The sequence below is a fragment of the Macrotis lagotis genome, chromosome 1, assembly GCF_037893015.1.
Source record: "Macrotis lagotis isolate mMagLag1 chromosome 1, bilby.v1.9.chrom.fasta, whole genome shotgun sequence".
Classification (NCBI taxonomy): Eukaryota; Metazoa; Chordata; class Mammalia; order Peramelemorphia; family Peramelidae; genus Macrotis; species Macrotis lagotis.
Genome location: NC_133658.1, coordinates 320,121,915 through 320,138,235, shown reverse-complemented (window position 1 = coordinate 320,138,235; position 16,321 = coordinate 320,121,915). Strand labels below are relative to the sequence as shown.

Genomic DNA, 16,321 nt, shown 5'->3' with positions numbered 1-16,321 from the left:
ATTGATAGTCTTTCTATTAAGTCAAACTGCCCTATTCCCTCAGATCTGTATCTTCTTTTGGGAGAGGAAGAAATGACAACTTTCATTTTACATACCAGGAAACTGAAGCATCCAAAGGAAAAGGACAATTTTTGTACATTTATCTTGATTATTGGTGCTGAGACATAGATTAACATCTTGCTTCTACTTTCTGACACTAATAAACTTATAAGTTACCAGAAGAAGACAGTGAGCTTTACAAATTATACATAAGGGGAATGGATTGGTTGAGGAGACCCTTTTTACTTGAGGTCCCTAGGGTCCTGATACCTTATCCTGCCTAGGACCCTGTGGGTGCTTGTTTGGTGGCTGCAATTATCTAGGGAACCACTGGGTGGAGCAGTCTCCCTAGGATCCCACTAGTTCTTCCCTACTGCAGTTTCTTGGGGCACCCACCCACCCAAGATTGAAAACCTCTGTTAGTCAGATCCAGAGCAGCTGTGGATGAGGGAAAGGAGGAATTCTTGATTTAGAAAGACACTAGACGGTGGCAAAACTTACATTTCGGTGGCGCTGAGCATTATACTTCACTCCTGAAAAAAGAACAAAGAAAAGAGCATGGTTATCAAGCCATCCTTACCCATAGGCCTTGTGTCTACAGGAGAGTGCACCAGTCTTTGGTCTTTGGTCATCTCTGACCATGTCCAAGACAGGCCCCAGGAAAGTCTGCCATATAAATGACTATAGTGATCAGGGTCCTGGTTTCAAATCAATCACTTAGCAAGAGACAACCACAGGTCTCCCCCATATTCGAGTAATGCTGCAGGTATGCTCCCATAGGCTACTACTTCCATAGAGAAGAGAAACTAGACTCATAAGCAAGAGGGATCTCAGAGACTATTTGACCAAAAATACTTTTGAGCAACAGCTTTTTTCCTGTCTTCAATGGCAATGAAAGAATGCCAGCCTCCTGAGTTTGAGCCACAGTTCTGAGAATTACTAGTTTAAAAACTCCTCAAAGTGAGTTCTCTGAGTCTCAGTTTACTTATCTGAAAATGGATTAATAATCTGTATTCTTCTTCCTTTCCAGGGTTGTTGTGAGAGTAAGTGCTTTGTAAAAATCTATTTAGGTTATTAGTATTATTTATTAAGGGATGGGATCAGATCTTTGATCAAATCTCTTGATGCCACATGTAAGCAATTTTGATATCTATCAATATCAGCAATAATCAATTTTAATACCCATGTGACTCAAGCCAATTGGATACTATGTGATTATTGGCATTGACTCAATGGGCCATAAAGGCTTAAATGCTTTTCAAACTCTCCCAATCCTACAATACTAACTACTCTTCTATCTTAACCCCACTGTAGGATAAGAAGGGGCCTCAAAGTTCCACACCTATGACTAAATATAACAGATCCTCAGAAAGCAGTTCCCTTTCCCTTCAGTCCAAACTTTCCTCCCCAGTTCTTTTGTCATGCCCATCTGGATCAACCTCTTTGCTCACTTGCCTCCATCTCCACCTCCTATGCACACCCCCTTCACTCCCATTGAGTTTATTAGAATTTCCAGGCTGGCTTATCTTTACTTTACAGGACACACCCTTTCCACTTCCTCTTCCTGCCTCTCCAAACTCTAGGCATCTTTAAGGTCCAGCTCAAATATGACCCACTCTGATTATTTCAGTGCAGTCATTTTTCCTTTTTCCAAAATCACATGATCTTTTCTATCTTTATTATGTTTACCTTTTCATGTAGGCATGGATGACTTGCTTTTCCAACTAAGCCAGGAGTTCCATGAGAGCAGGGACTATCTTCTCCTGTCTGTATCCCTACAACTGCCTTTAGTACAATAACCCCCCCACCCCCAATAAAAGCTTATTGATTGAGGGAGGGAAGGACTTAATAATTCCTGGGTTTCGGAACCACTCTCTTTATTCCACTGGTACAGTTCCTCTTTAGTTCTCTAGACACAGAGTTGGCTTTATATACCCAGACTCCATGATAGAGACCACTTAGAAGTACAACTGAAGGACAGGGGCATCCCCTATATATACATATTATATATATGTCATACCTGATCGGCTTTTGGTGGGGGGACTCAAGAAGACAAGAACAAAGGGATGCTACTACATTAGAGAGAGGAGGAAAAACCTTTAGGATTATAGGAACATAGAATATAGACCTGAAAAAGCCTTTGCAATCATCTGGTCCAATTTCCTGACATTACAAATGTGAAAATTATGGCTCAGAAGAGGTAGACTGACTTTCTTAAGATAACACAGGTAGTAAGCAATAGAACTAGGATTCAGTCTCAGTTCTTCCAACTCCAACTTCATTGTTGTTGTTGTTGCTTTCCCATGATACCATGCTGTAATCTGGGAGGTGGGCAATCATATGTGTAAATCAGATCTCCTGACTTGGCTCTTTAGTGGGATAATTTCTCAATCTAGAATATGGCAAAAATACCCACTATCATTATTAGCATCATGAATATCACCATCACTATTTTGGGCATCATCATTATCATTACTGTCAGTATTGGCAGCATAGTCAACACCGTCATAGTACCAATTTCATTATCATCATCAATATCTCTATCTCTATATCATCACCCCCTTCACCATTGTTACCATCTATAGCAACCATGCTTCTCATTCTGAAAAACACCCAAGCCTGTGGTGTTTCTTCTGGTAACAGCATAATTACAGATTCCTTCAGCTAAAGCCCTTGTTTTTACAGCTCTGATTGCTACTATAGTCATGGGCTCACTCTATCATATTTCCTTCTGGAGACTGCAGTTGTTAAATCATTTCTCCTCAGCAGTGTCACAGATCCAGAGATTTGCTTTGGCTGTCAATTTTGTCAACATGTAGAGATGACAATTTGCATATTTACATATTCATCCCAGAGCAAACTAGTTATACTGAATTGAGCCAGGAGAGGGGCTGAGAAACCTACTTTTTTTTAATGGAAAACTGAAATTTAACTTCCAAATGACCCAACTTTATCTCTTTTGAGTAACCTCACTCCCCAGTTTCTCATTAATCAGACAAACATCATCCCAATTCAACCAAACATCTATTAAGCACTTATTATATACAAGATACCAAGCAAGAAACGGGATGTAAAAGAAAAAAAAAGAAATAATCCACAAAGAGTTTACATTATATGAGACAGATGAAATGTATACATTTGAGGAAATGCAAAATAAATGCAAAATTATTTCAAAAGGGAGAAAACATTTACAACTGAAGAGATTAGGAGATGGAACCTGATACATACAATCTGAAGGGAATCAGGGATTCTAGAAGGCAAAGATACTTCATTACAGATGGGGGGGATTCATTTGCACAGGGAAAGTTAGATATTAGGAACCTCTGGCAGGTCAATTTGGCTGAAATGGGGAGTGCACAAAGGGAAATAAGATAAAATAAATGCATACTCTCTCTGTGATGTCCCTGTGACAGTCTGTGCTGCTAAAATGCAGTGAATTGTATGGGTGTTCTGACTTAGAAATCTCCCTTCTGAGAAGTCCAAAGCCTTGGAGATCCAATTAAAGGAAACTTCCAAGGTGGCTGCTTTGGCAGGATTAGAAAGAATTGGAGGAATCGAAGGATAGGTTATGGAAGAATGCAAGTCATTAGTTGAGAGTCAAGATACCTAAACTTTTCACCTGGGCTTCATTTGTGACTTGCTATGCAATCTTGAGTGAGACACCCTACCTCTCTCTATCTTATTTACAGAGCCACCATCTCTGTTCTTCTGGTGATATTGTTTTGGGGAAGAGCAGGTAGAAAAAGCAATATTTTAAAAATTAAGAGTAGAGAGGAGATAAAAGCACCACCCCTTAATATATCAGGATCACATTCCTTGTTATTTCTAGGAAATAACAGTAGCCCAGCTAGGTCATAATGGTTTGCAGAAGGGCCATTGTTGCACTTGCTCCTTTGAGAAAGAAAACCCTTTCCTTGGGAAAAACCCAGTGAGGAATTCATCTGGAGACTTACCAGCTTTTTGAAGTTCAATTCCTTAAGCCTTAGTGATATAGTTTGCTGGAAAATGAGATTTCATTGGACAAAAGGCAAGTCAACTTAGGAATTGTAAGCCTTCTCATATAAAGAAACCAAATGAATCTAAATAGGGCTGGATTAAAGCAGGTCAGAGGGCACTCTGTCTGTCTTTGATTAGAGACAACTCTTAACAGCATATTCCAAGATCTTTCCCCCCAGAGGAAGCTGCTTTCCTGTGAGTAATTTGGATAAATGTTATAGTACCCAGATCACTTGAGGGATAAAGTTTCTATGCTTATTCTAAAGTCAAGTCAATTGTGCTAGGTCTGACTATAGATTCCCTGACTTTGGGGAATAGATTGATCTCAAGACCCACAGTGCAGATTGCCCTATAGATAAGGGGTCAAGATAGGTTGGTTATAAGGTAGATGGAAGAATGCAAGTCATTAGTTGACTTTGGAGAGAAACATGGAAGAAAAATAGAGATGATCTCTAGACAAAAGTCTCACTACCATCATTATCACCACCACCACTAAGCCCCTGTTGTGGATAGTCATCAGGCTCTGTAAGGAAGTAAAAATGGTTTACACTAACAAAGTAGAGCAGCAATGCCAGTCAGCTTGGATTGGGCTCATGAGTGGCTTGTCTAGCCTTATCCAGATAGGGAGGCCCAGTCTCCAAAAACAAAGTAACCAACACCATTATCCCTAACTATATCATCATAATAACTATTACCATGTACTACTACTACTACTACTACTACTACTACTACTACTACTACTACTACTATAGAATCGTCACCATTATCACTGCTGCTATTACACATATCATCCCTACCACTACCACAATTACCATTATAATTATCACCATTATGACACTTCGCTAACATTCTCATTGCTACCGCTGCCGTCACTATTCTCACTACCACCATTATCACTACTGTTATCACTATCACCATCATCAAAATACCACCATCACTTTCACTATAAATTAGTTACTATTTATCCCTTTTGTTGTTGCTGTTTAGTCATTCTAGTTGTATTCGACTTTTCATGATCCTAATTATAATTTTCTTGGCAAAGATATATCTTCTCCAGTTCATTTTATAGATGAGGAAACTGAGACAAGATTAAGTGACTTGCTGAGGGTCAAATAGCTAGTAAGCGTCTGAGGCCAGTTTTGAATTCAGCTTCTCCTGACTCCAGGTTTGATGCTTTATTTATTGCACTATCTAGATGCCTCCACTGGTTATCAATACCACCATTTATTACCATCATTTTTCTCATCCTAGTGAGCTTCATAAATGTTTTGCATGGTGAGCCAAAGTAGAATGTCCTCAGTCTCCTCAATATGACACAGGTCAGAAGATTACTAATATCCATCCTCCCACAGTGGGCCCAGTGCTACACATAGTTTAAGAGCATCTATATCTCTCTGCCCCAGGTACATATTGAGTAATCTACCACCTTTCTTTAGCCTGGCAGGTCTAAACGAAGGATACAGAATGCTTTTCCCCTATTGACCTGAGGGTTAGGATCCTTAGCTACCCAGGGAATGAAAACATACATGATTAAAACGTGGGTGAAGAGTGGAAGAAAGCAGAAAGGCTAACATGTCCACAGGCATCTGTTGTGTAAGAATCTTTCCTCTTTCTTTCTTTCTTTCTTTCTTTCTTTCTTTCTTTCTTTCTTTCTTTTTCTTTCTTTCTTTCTTTCTGTCTGTCTTTTTCTTTCTTTTTTCTTCTCCTTCTCCTCCTCCTCCTCCTTCTTCTTTTGAGGCACTGAGGTTGCCTAGGTGATTTGGCCAAAGTCACACAGCAAATATCTGAGGCCGTATTTGAACTCAGATCCTTCTGATTCCAAGGAGAGGGGTCACTCTCTGCCTTCTCAAATGCTATGCTTCCTTTTGGGTTGAACTCAGGTCCTATCACCTGCAGAGAATCATCATTGATAGTTTCATGTCCTCTCTTTCTTGTTTCTCTAACTACTCCTTAAGTTTTCAAGGGGAAAACTCTAAGGAACAACTTGCAATTATTCCTGTAAGCCTCATGCACTTAGTTTGGGGTACACTAAACATGTACTGATTGGTGGTATTGGGAATCCTATTCATTTGGTCAAGAAATAAACAGGGTATTATTTAAAAATCAGTGTTTCAGTCATTCAAGTTTCTACTATGTAAGAACATTATTGAGAACAAAGAGATAAATCTAGGATTTAAAAAATCAGCTGCATATGGATAGAGGTATGGTCAGATCTGCCAAAAAAATTTATGTATAAAATATATGGGAGGTTTATGAGACTGCAAACTCATCAAAAGCTAATAGTGATATGGCAGCCAAAAATGCATAGGCTGAATTATAAAAGGCGGAGTTATTTTCAATCCAAATCATATTAAGAATTATTTATTAAGTATCTACTGAATTCTAGGAACTGTGCTAGGTACTGAAGATAAAAAGACAAAAATGAATTTATATTCAACTGAGGAGAAACAACATGTTTACAGATAAGTTAATACATAAGATCTTAAAAATAAACACAAAATAATTTGTAGGGGAAGAATATGAGTAAGTTGGGAAAACAGGAAAGGCTCCTTGAAAGAGATGGCATTTGAGCTAAGTCTTAGAAACAGGTAAGGATTCCATAAAGTGGAAGTGAGGAGGAAGGAGATTCCTGGCATGGAGATAGCCCATGCAAAGGCATGAAGATGGGAGATGGAACATCTTGGTATGGGGAAACAATAAATAGGTTGGTTTGGATGGAATGTCAAATCTGTGAAGGGGAGTAGAGGGAAATTAGTTCAGAAAAAAAATGCAGATTGTGAAGGACTTTAAATGCCCTAAAGAGGAGTTTTTATTTTAATCTAAAGGCAAAAGGGAGCCACTGAAACTTCTTGTACAGGTGAATAGCATGTAGGCTCTTCAAATAACCCAAGAAAGAGGTGATGAGGTACTAAATTAGGGTGGTTTCTTTTTGAATGGAGAGAAAGGAACATATGTGAGCAACTTTGTGGAGTTAGATTGACAGGACCTGGCAAGTTAATGGAAAAAGGGAAAATGATAAAGCAAAATCGAAGATGACCATGAAGTTTCAAACCTTGGTGATTTAAGGATAGTGGTGCTGATATTGGAATTAGGGAAGTCAGAAGAACAAATGGATTTTGTGAACTTCAGTTTGGATATATTGAGATGCCTATGGTACAGGCAAGCATTTGATGATGTGACTGGAAGAGATGAAGGCTGGATATGTAAATTGTGCATGGAGATGATACTCTCATCTCAAGTTAGAATACATCTAGGGTATTGCATTAAGTTTTAGTTGTCACATTTCATGAAGAAAATTAACACACTTAAAAACTTAGAAGAGGGTGACTATTTCTCTTGGAGTGGAAAAGTTCCACGGAAAGTTCCCAGGAGGCTGGATGTTAGGGCCTGTGTGGACTTAGATCTTTTTCACCAAGAAGTTCTGGACTAAGTCATAGCAGGTAGAACTTTTGTGGGAAAGAGAGGAATGGCTGAGGAGAGGTGAAATATCAAAGCATGCAAGAAGCAACCATGATCTAATGGAGGCAATGTGCTCTTACAGGCACTCCCTGGATCATCTTCATTTTCTTTCCCCACAGTTTGCTGGGTCTTCTCAACATAACTTGCTAAAAATCCACAAGGGAATTCTTTACCCCCCCCACACACACACATTAAGAAATAAACAGCCATTTTCTCTTTTTGGACAGACTACATTAATAGCAAAACAGACTCACAAGCAGGAGGAGATGAGTGTGTGCCAACGATAATAAATACGACATGAGTTATCAGGGCTGCCAAAGTGTATTTCATGTTCTGTAGTTTTCATCTATTGCTGTTTTTCTTCACCGTGTGTTATTTAAACGTTTCCTATTTATCAACAGGGAGGACTGCTGAGGGGTCTGTGATGCCTTTTGGATTTTATGGATGCAAAAAGACCCTTCTTTCTCCTTGCTAGGGTAGAGGTCATGGGGAAAAGGCCTATAGGAAGGCAACAGAGATTAGTTTTACCTGGAGTAGGGAAATCATCCTGTGTACTACTGCTGTTTTATGTATAGGTAATAGAGGAGGTAGCTGATTAGGAATGACTTGGAAACTCAAAAAGAAAAGCATGAAGCCTTGGGAATACCTGGGTCTGTGAGGAGACATGGGGACTCCATCTTAATAAAACAATACATCCTCTCCTCACTCACTTTCTACATCTGAGTTCCACTTATCCTAAGAGTAAATTACTAGCTGGAGGCAAGGAGGGGGAAGCAATCTGAATTTCTGCATTATCTTGAACTGAACTTTTGACCATGTCATGTATTATATAGCTAATTCTAGATTAAATTGGCCTGGAAATTTGTGTAACCAGTGCTCATTCATTGCCCTTCTGTCTATTTAAATTATCATCATTTCTTCCCTGGGTACAGAGGTAAATAAGGATGCTTTAGAGTGAGTTCTTGAGGACTACCCCTCCCTTTGGGTTTACTGTATCTGTTGCTGTTTTTCCATCTTTCCACCAATCAGATGTGTCACAAACTGTGGCTGGAGGGGGTTGAGAGTCAGGAGGATTTGAATGTGGAATCAAGATGGTCCAGAGACTTCATGAAAGTTATGAAAACATGAAGAATCTAGTACACAGGTGGACTCCATTCTTCATTTTTCTCCTTACTCTCTGCCCCAGAGAGTCAAACTCTTCCTTTTTTAGCCCACCATTCAGATAATGTTGCTAGTTGTTGGTGTCACTGTGGTCCCCAGATGATCTGACACATATCTGAGTTACCTCAAGTAAGTTGCTTCATTCTTCTGGACCTCAGTTTCCTTTTCTGTACAAGATGACCTCAGAAAACTTCTAATTCCAGTTCTACAATCCCGAAACTCTATACATGTTTTGGCCAAGACAAGTGACTGGGATTCCTGATCTTCCATGTTGTATTAGGGTGCCAGAGACTAGAATGACATGGTAAGAATAAAGGCAGAGAGGGGGGGTGGCTAGGTGGCACAGTGGATAGAGCACTGGCCTTGGAGTCAGGAGTACCTGAGTTCAAATCCAGCCTCAGACACTTAATAATTACCTAGCCGTGTGGCCTTGGGCAAGCCACTTAACCCCATTGCTTTGCAAAATCTAAAAAAAAAAAAAAAAAAAAAAAAAAAAAAAGAATAAAGGCAGAGTAGGACCGGATTGGCAGCTGCCATGAAACCTCAGCAGTTGGTGAGGTTAGGAGATCATATACCTCCAGAGCTTCACTGCCCTGTAATTTTTCTTCCTGACTTGAAGAATGAACTTGAGGCTGGTCCCAAACAAAAGAGCTCCACCCCCCCACCCCCCACCCCCGGCCCAGTCCAAGACCTTTGAGGATGTGGGATGAGTAAAAGCTTGGAAGAGAGTTGGAATATCTATGTGACTGGGCATACAGTTGAAGTTCTTATGGATTTGCTATGCTTAATAAACCATGTGGTTTTACAATAGATTGTTTAATGATGTAATCATGTCAGGTTGTGACTAAGAAAGAGCTATCCCACAGAAGTAGATGGTGGGTGTTCTAGTCACAAAGATTATTTTTTGGTTTTCTAAAAGTTCTGAGCAATATTGCATTTATATATGTCTAGAAATCAGACTCTGTGCCAGTGAGGGCTTCTTTCCTGCTTGCTATCACTGGTTAATTTATTAGTGTGGTACCCTGTTTCCTGAACCTGGTCTGCAGCATCCCAAGTGTCACTTGGGAAAACTTACCATCCCATTTAGAAAGGGCGAGTGTACCTCTCTGAGACACTGCTTTCTTACCAGGAAGGAACACTGACAGGCATGTTCCAAAAGGCTGTCTTAGGTGACCCAGCTGTGGTCAGGTGCAGGAGCAGTGTGGGGGCTCCAGGCTGCTCTGTTCTCAGGTCAGACTAGGGGCTAAGGGAAGTGGTGGATGAGGACTGGAGGTGAAAGCACCTCTGAGATGATCTGGGATTGGGTAGGTGAGAGAGCAGAAAACTGTCTGGACATAATAGAAGGAAAGGAATAGGAAGAGAAGAAAAGGGAAGGGAGAGAGAAAGAAATACAAAAGTAAAGGAAGAAGTGTCTCAGGATGATTCCATGGGAAGGAGGGTACAGGATGCTGAAGAACAAACAGGAAAGGAGCATCAGTACATCATTATCCTTCAGGTCTCAATATTTTTCAGGACACAGTTTAGGCTGTAAATAGCCTTTGAACCACAAGTGACTTTCCAGGCTCTTGGGCTTTGTATGTAAAGTCAGGGTCTTCCCACAATGCTTTTGGAAGGGATGCTACCTCCTTTTAAGCCTTCAGAGATCACCCCAGGACATGTTAGTTTTCCTTTCACATCTTCTTCCTGCTCTATTAACTCCATCCTGCAGTCCTTTCCATCTTACCCATTCTTCACACTTAGAGCTGACCCAAGTGACCAGGACTGCTGTGTGTGTGTGTGTGTGTGTGTGTGTGTGTGTGTGTGTGACACCCACTCTCAGGGAGTTCAGCAATGATGCAGGTAGACTTATGGGTATGATGGCTGAGCATGTTTAAGTATTTCCAAGTCTGGAAAATTTGGTTTTATCCACTCAGGTTTTCACTAGAGAATTGCCTCTTCATTATCTGGGACAAAGGCATCTCTCTTTCCCAGCTCAAGGGTTCTGTGTCGACCCTCTTGCAGAGATTGGAAGAGCGCCCAACCCTGGATCCTCTGAGGCACCAGTAGGTCCACCCATCTGGGGAAGAAGCATTGGGATGGAGCTGGGAAGTCCAGGATGCTTGTTTGGGAAGGGGGTAGCTCAGAGGGCTCTGGGTAAGTCCCAGGCAGAATGCAGTGATGGGTCTGTCAGCTGAGTTTCCTCTCCTCCCTGGTGTCTCCTCTGAGCTGTTTGGGCATCCTCATTAGAGAATGACATTTCTCCTGCACCTCATTTACATTCCCTAAGAACTGCACCCCAAGCAGGAGCCAGCTCCAAGCTGCAGATCCTGCTTCTTCCTGGCCCCATCCTTGGGAATACCTTAATTAGCATCATTAGCTTTCAGGCACTGTCAGCAGTTACTTGCAATTTCTACTTAACACCTTTCAATTATTCTCCATTGTCACATTTAGCATTTGCATAAAGCAGCCTTAGCCAGCTGACTTTGACAAGGACGCTACACTGGCTCATAGTCGGCCGGAGGGGAAAGGAAGGTCCGGCTCAACTTGCGTACATGAGAGCTTGAGACAAAAGACTGGGGACTGGAGGACTGGGGGGCACAAGATCACACCTCGACAGCCTGGCGAGAGTGCAGAGACAAATCCAATTCCACAAGCAAACCTCCAGGATCCAGCTAAACCTTAAGGTTTCCTTTTAATTATTTAGTTGTGTGTGATTTTCTTGGCATAGATACTGGAGTTGCCATTTCCTTCTCCAACTCATTTGACAGATGAGGAACCTGAGGCAAAGAGGATAAAATGACTTTGCCCAAGGTCACAAAACTAGAAGTGTCTGGGGCCAGATTTGAACTCTGAAAGATGATTCCCTTTGACTCCAGGCCTAGCATCCTATTCACTGAACCAACTAACTGTCCAAGGTTTCCTTAGTGGCTTAATTGTTGATTAATGATGTTAGTCCTTTGATCTTGGAAAAGACCATGACATCTAGTGAATTAGATTTGAGTGAGAGGTGCTGTGCTAAGTCACCAATCTCACTTTCTCCTCTGGAATTATCCAGGTCCAGGGTCAGATATGACTCAAGATGACTGGAGATGAATCTGAATCAGTGGCAAACTTTGGCTTTTTTAAGCCAGGGTCTTTCCCAGGTCATGCTGCTCCCCTGCATGCATATCCCCTTCCAGTCAATCTGGTCTTACTGTCCTTTACGTAAAACATTTTGCAATCTGTGCACAGATTGTATTCACTCCTTCAGCATGACATTTTATCCTCCATGGCCTTTTATAGACTCCCAAATGGGAATGCTTCCCCTTCACACCTCTGTCTTCTGGGATCTCCAGTGGTCTTCAAAGTTCAGCTCAAGACCATTTTGACCATAGGGACTTCCTTAATCCTCTCCTCTAAGTATTGGAAATTTTATTAACTTTACCTGGAAAGATCCCATTTATCCTCTAGATTGTAAGCTTCTTGAGGATGTAAACTGTTTTTATTTTCATTTTCACTGGGAAGATTACATAGGGACATGTAACGTCAGATCAAGAGGAAGATTTCAAGGGAAGCCCACATGGGTGGTGGAAAAGGCCAAGAGCAAGGAGCTCAGAGACCCGAGTTCTGCTTTTTGCCTTTCTGCTAATATGTCCTGGGAATTCAGGTAAATGACATTGGAGTTCAAAAATGCAAAATCCAACCTCTGTGATTCCAGTATCAGTGGGGTTAAGTGTAATGGATAATAGAAAACTGGACCTGGACTCAGGAAGGTCTGAGTTTAAAACCCATCTCAAACAATAACTAGCTCCAGGACGCTGGGCACTTAAGCTCTGTCTCAGGTTCCTAATTTGTAAAAGGAGTTTGGATCTTTTAAGGTCTCTTCCAATTCTGGGTTTGTGTTCAGATTCTTCACTGCTTTTGACTAAGGAGTCTCCTCCACCTTAAAATGATGGAAGAACTAAGGAGGCTAGAAACATCTGAGCCTGTGGAAAAGCACATGAGTTCAACGAGAGAGAATTTAGTAAGAAGGGAAAGTAGTTTTCTTAAGCACTTTCATCTCTATATTTTGATTTTCCCTAGTTGTTCATGTCTTTTCTGTCCAAATCACTCAGTATCTTTTTAAAAATTGAGAACTGGACTCAGATAAAACCTGAATTCAGATTCTCACTAGCTCTGTGACCCTGAGTATGTTTCTTAATCTTTGTAGTTTATTCTGCAAAACAAGGTTGAACTTCCAAAGTCACTTCTAGCTCTAAATATATACTCACATATATACATTGAATAAACATATATACTTTATATGTTCAAATGCAAATAAATGTGTATGTCTATATGTGATACACTTAAACATATTTTCTCCTCCTTTAGAATGTAAGTTCCTTACAGACTGAAACTATTTCTTCAGCATTTAGTATAGTCCTTTGTATGTAGTAGGAATTTTAAATGCTTGATTGGTAAATTTTCATAAAAACCCTGGGCATCCCTAACCAAATACAAAAAGCATGCTAGAGATACAATATTTCACTAAATCAAGGTGTGTATAGAGATGAATAAGACATAGCTCTTACCTTTGGGAACTTGGAATCTATTAGGGGAGATAGGATTCACATACAGGAAAAAAATGAACTCAACATCAGGCAATGTACTATGTTAAGTAATGGATTGTTTGTTATAGATGGTAAGAGAAGGGAGAGACCCAAGTGGGCTGAGGTAGCCAAGGGAGGTGCCTAGAGGAGGTTAAGCCGAATCTTGAGAAATGGGTTACATTTGTGTTGAGGTGTGTGTGTGTGTGTGTGTGTGTGTGTGTGTGTGTGTACGTGTGTAGACATTCCAGGGCAATTTGCCTGGATCCGCTTGGTTCACACAAGCAGTTTAGATTTCAACTCAAATGGTTACAAACCTGGGATGCTCCTCATCCCAGCTCTGTGCTTGGCTATGCTGTGGGGGAGATAAGTATTTAAAAGGGCTGTCACCAGGAAGAAGGGTTAGACTTTGCCTTGGTTTCAGAAACATAACTAGGCACAATGGGTGATTGGCTGGGTGGAAAACGATGCTCTTTTCCCTCTTTTGTTCACGTTTTTTGTTCTGACTCAAAATTTTTGAAGGATCTCAGGAATTTTTAACCCTGAGTATGTACAGTCATCTAAGACAAAGGACAGTCCAAGACACAAGTAAAAGATTTAATTATAGTTTAGGAGGACTCTGCCCTAGTTTTTGTTAGCTTGATGTAGTGTTCTTTTCTTCTTAGTTTTCAAAGAGGAACAGTGACATTCACAGGGTGATGTCTTGACTTGTGGATTGGACTTCAGTGCAGCAGGGCTGTGAAGCATCATCAGCTTCTCTCTCCCAGAGTCTTTGAAGTCCAGTGGCAAGACAAAATTCAAGATAACAAGCTATGGCCCAGGATGCAGTGGATGACCTTGGCGTCTTTAATGTCCAATCAAGTTTTAAGCACTCTACGGTGATTGCTTCAGCCACCTTTGTGGCTATTATAACAAACTGTTCTCATTTCCCCATTCTGCCAGGGGAAGTCTTCACATGGTTGGGGTAGCCATTCCCCTAACTCAGGTCTGTTAGACCCTTAGTGGCTGCTGAGCTGATTTTACTAGGATATGTCACTGCACATGCTTGAGGATTGCAAGACGACAATGAATGTGGCTGCACAGCCCTGAAAAGGGCTTGGCTAGCCCTTAAACCAGGGGGAGAGTCCTCCTTGATCACTAATAGAGCTACACAGCTGTCATCTGCCCTGAGGGAGAAAAATTTCTGGCCACAATACTCTAGTAGACTTTAGTTGAGATGGGCCTTAAGAGATGAATTCCTAGTTTCTAGCTAGTGGGGAGTAACATTAGTTAAAAGCTAAATCACCATGAAACCATTGAAGACTAGGGAGCAATACCCAGCTGAGACCATGTGTCAGTAGCCAGATACCATGAGACCAACAGAAACCACTGGGGGATAAAAGCCCCCCAATACTCTAGTGAGAGTAGCTCTACACAGAATAGTAGTGTGATAAACATGTAGTCAGTAAGAATTGAATCTGAATCCATTCTCAGACTAGCTTGATGACCCAGGACATATGTCTGTCTGCCTCAGTTTTCTCATCCTAGGGATGGGGAAATAAGGACAATGATATCTATCTCCCAGGGTTGTTTTGGAGAGAAAGTGAGATATTAGTGAAGTGCTTTGTGAGTATTAAAATAATAGCTTTATCACTGGAAGAAAACAGTAGTCCTGTATCCCTGGAGACATATTTCCCTCTAGATATGTTCCAGGAATACATGCATTGTCTACCATTGTGCCCCTCATATATGATACCTTTGTGTACCCACTATCCAACAAGGATAAATGTGTTTGTGGGAATGTATGCTCCAGGGTCATGGGGGAGAGCATTCTATTACTACTTTTATGATATTTAATTGTCTTTGCTTTGAACTTGGTCCTCTGATTAAACAGAAAAGGAAAACAATTATGTGGAGTTAGGTGCTCAGAATCTTAGGTACCCCACATGTGAAGGAGAGTATCCCAGCTGTTACATAAGGGGAAAAAATCATTCTTCTAATTAGGGTTCTCCAGAAATGGAATGGGCTCTATCAGAAGGTGGTGAGTTTACCATTCAAAGATTTTCAAGTTGAGCCTGACTGAATCCACAATTTTGTAGAGGGAATTTTACAAGATGTAGCTTGAATTAAATGGTCTTGAAAATTCCTTTCATGTGATTCTGTGACCTGGGTCCTTGCTCCCTTGGAGCTCACAGTCTATTTGGGGAAACTAGATTTGCATATACAAAATAGCTTGGAGATCTGGAGAATAATAAGAATGTCAAAACAAAGTTCTATTGGATCCTGCAGATCCTTTGCATCCTTGGTTTCTGGGGTGATCTTCCTGGTCCTGCTTGTCTGCCTTCCTACCTGATGGGACTCCCTGGATGCTTCCTTCAATCTCCCCAGGCATCTTCTGGGGACTCTCCCCATTGCTCTCTTCTTTGACCTTCCTCAGCTATGCCTTGGTATCTCTCTGAGACTATCTAGGAGCAGTTTGAGATTTTGGAGACCAGGTGCTATGTGCATAGACAACCAGGAATCTTTTTTGTTGAAGGTGAGTTGGTGCAGAGAAGTATTCAGAGCTGTACCCAAGAGAATTGCTTTAGCTCAGAGGCTAGTTTGTTCTTCCCTTAGTTTCCCACATTACCTTGCTGCTAGGTGGACCTGAAGTACTTGTTGAATGAATAAATGGGAAGAATATTTCTTTCACCTCATATGCCTTTGATAGATGGGTTGAGGATTGTGACCAACTTCAAATGTAGAGACTATGGAGGGGTTTCTACTGAGGGACACATGATGGAAAACATTTGCTCCACAAGTAGCTGAGACACTGATTCATAGATGATAATAGGATCAATCAAGAATTCCAGCTGACAGGGACCTTAGAGGCCTCATCTAGTCCAACTTGATTTTACAGTTAAAGAAATGGAGGCTCAGAGAGATTTAGTGACTTGCCTAAAGTCACATAGTAAAGGACAGAAATGGGATTCAAACACAGGCCCTTCACCTCCAAATCAGGGACCATTGTCTGCACTGACCCATGTTACCTTTTCTTTTGATGCCCTCTCCTTCTGACCTTGATAATATTTTAGACCCATTACCTCAACTGACTTGGTGAGGCAGGCAAGGCAAATACCATCATTTTCATTTGCCAGAAGAGG

At 41.0% G+C, this 16,321-nt stretch overlaps 1 protein-coding gene across 1 annotated transcript in view; it reads right to left on the bottom strand.

Moving 5' to 3' along the window:
• CHST8 (carbohydrate sulfotransferase 8) overlaps positions 1 to 16,321 on the bottom strand; it is a 217,743-nt gene that overhangs the window by 12,548 nt on the left and 188,874 nt on the right. Inside the window, exon 3 of the mRNA XM_074211494.1 lies at positions 541 to 572. Within this exon, the coding sequence (XP_074067595.1) occupies positions 541 to 572 (32 nt within the window). The remainder of the gene's footprint in view (positions 1 to 540; positions 573 to 16,321) is intronic.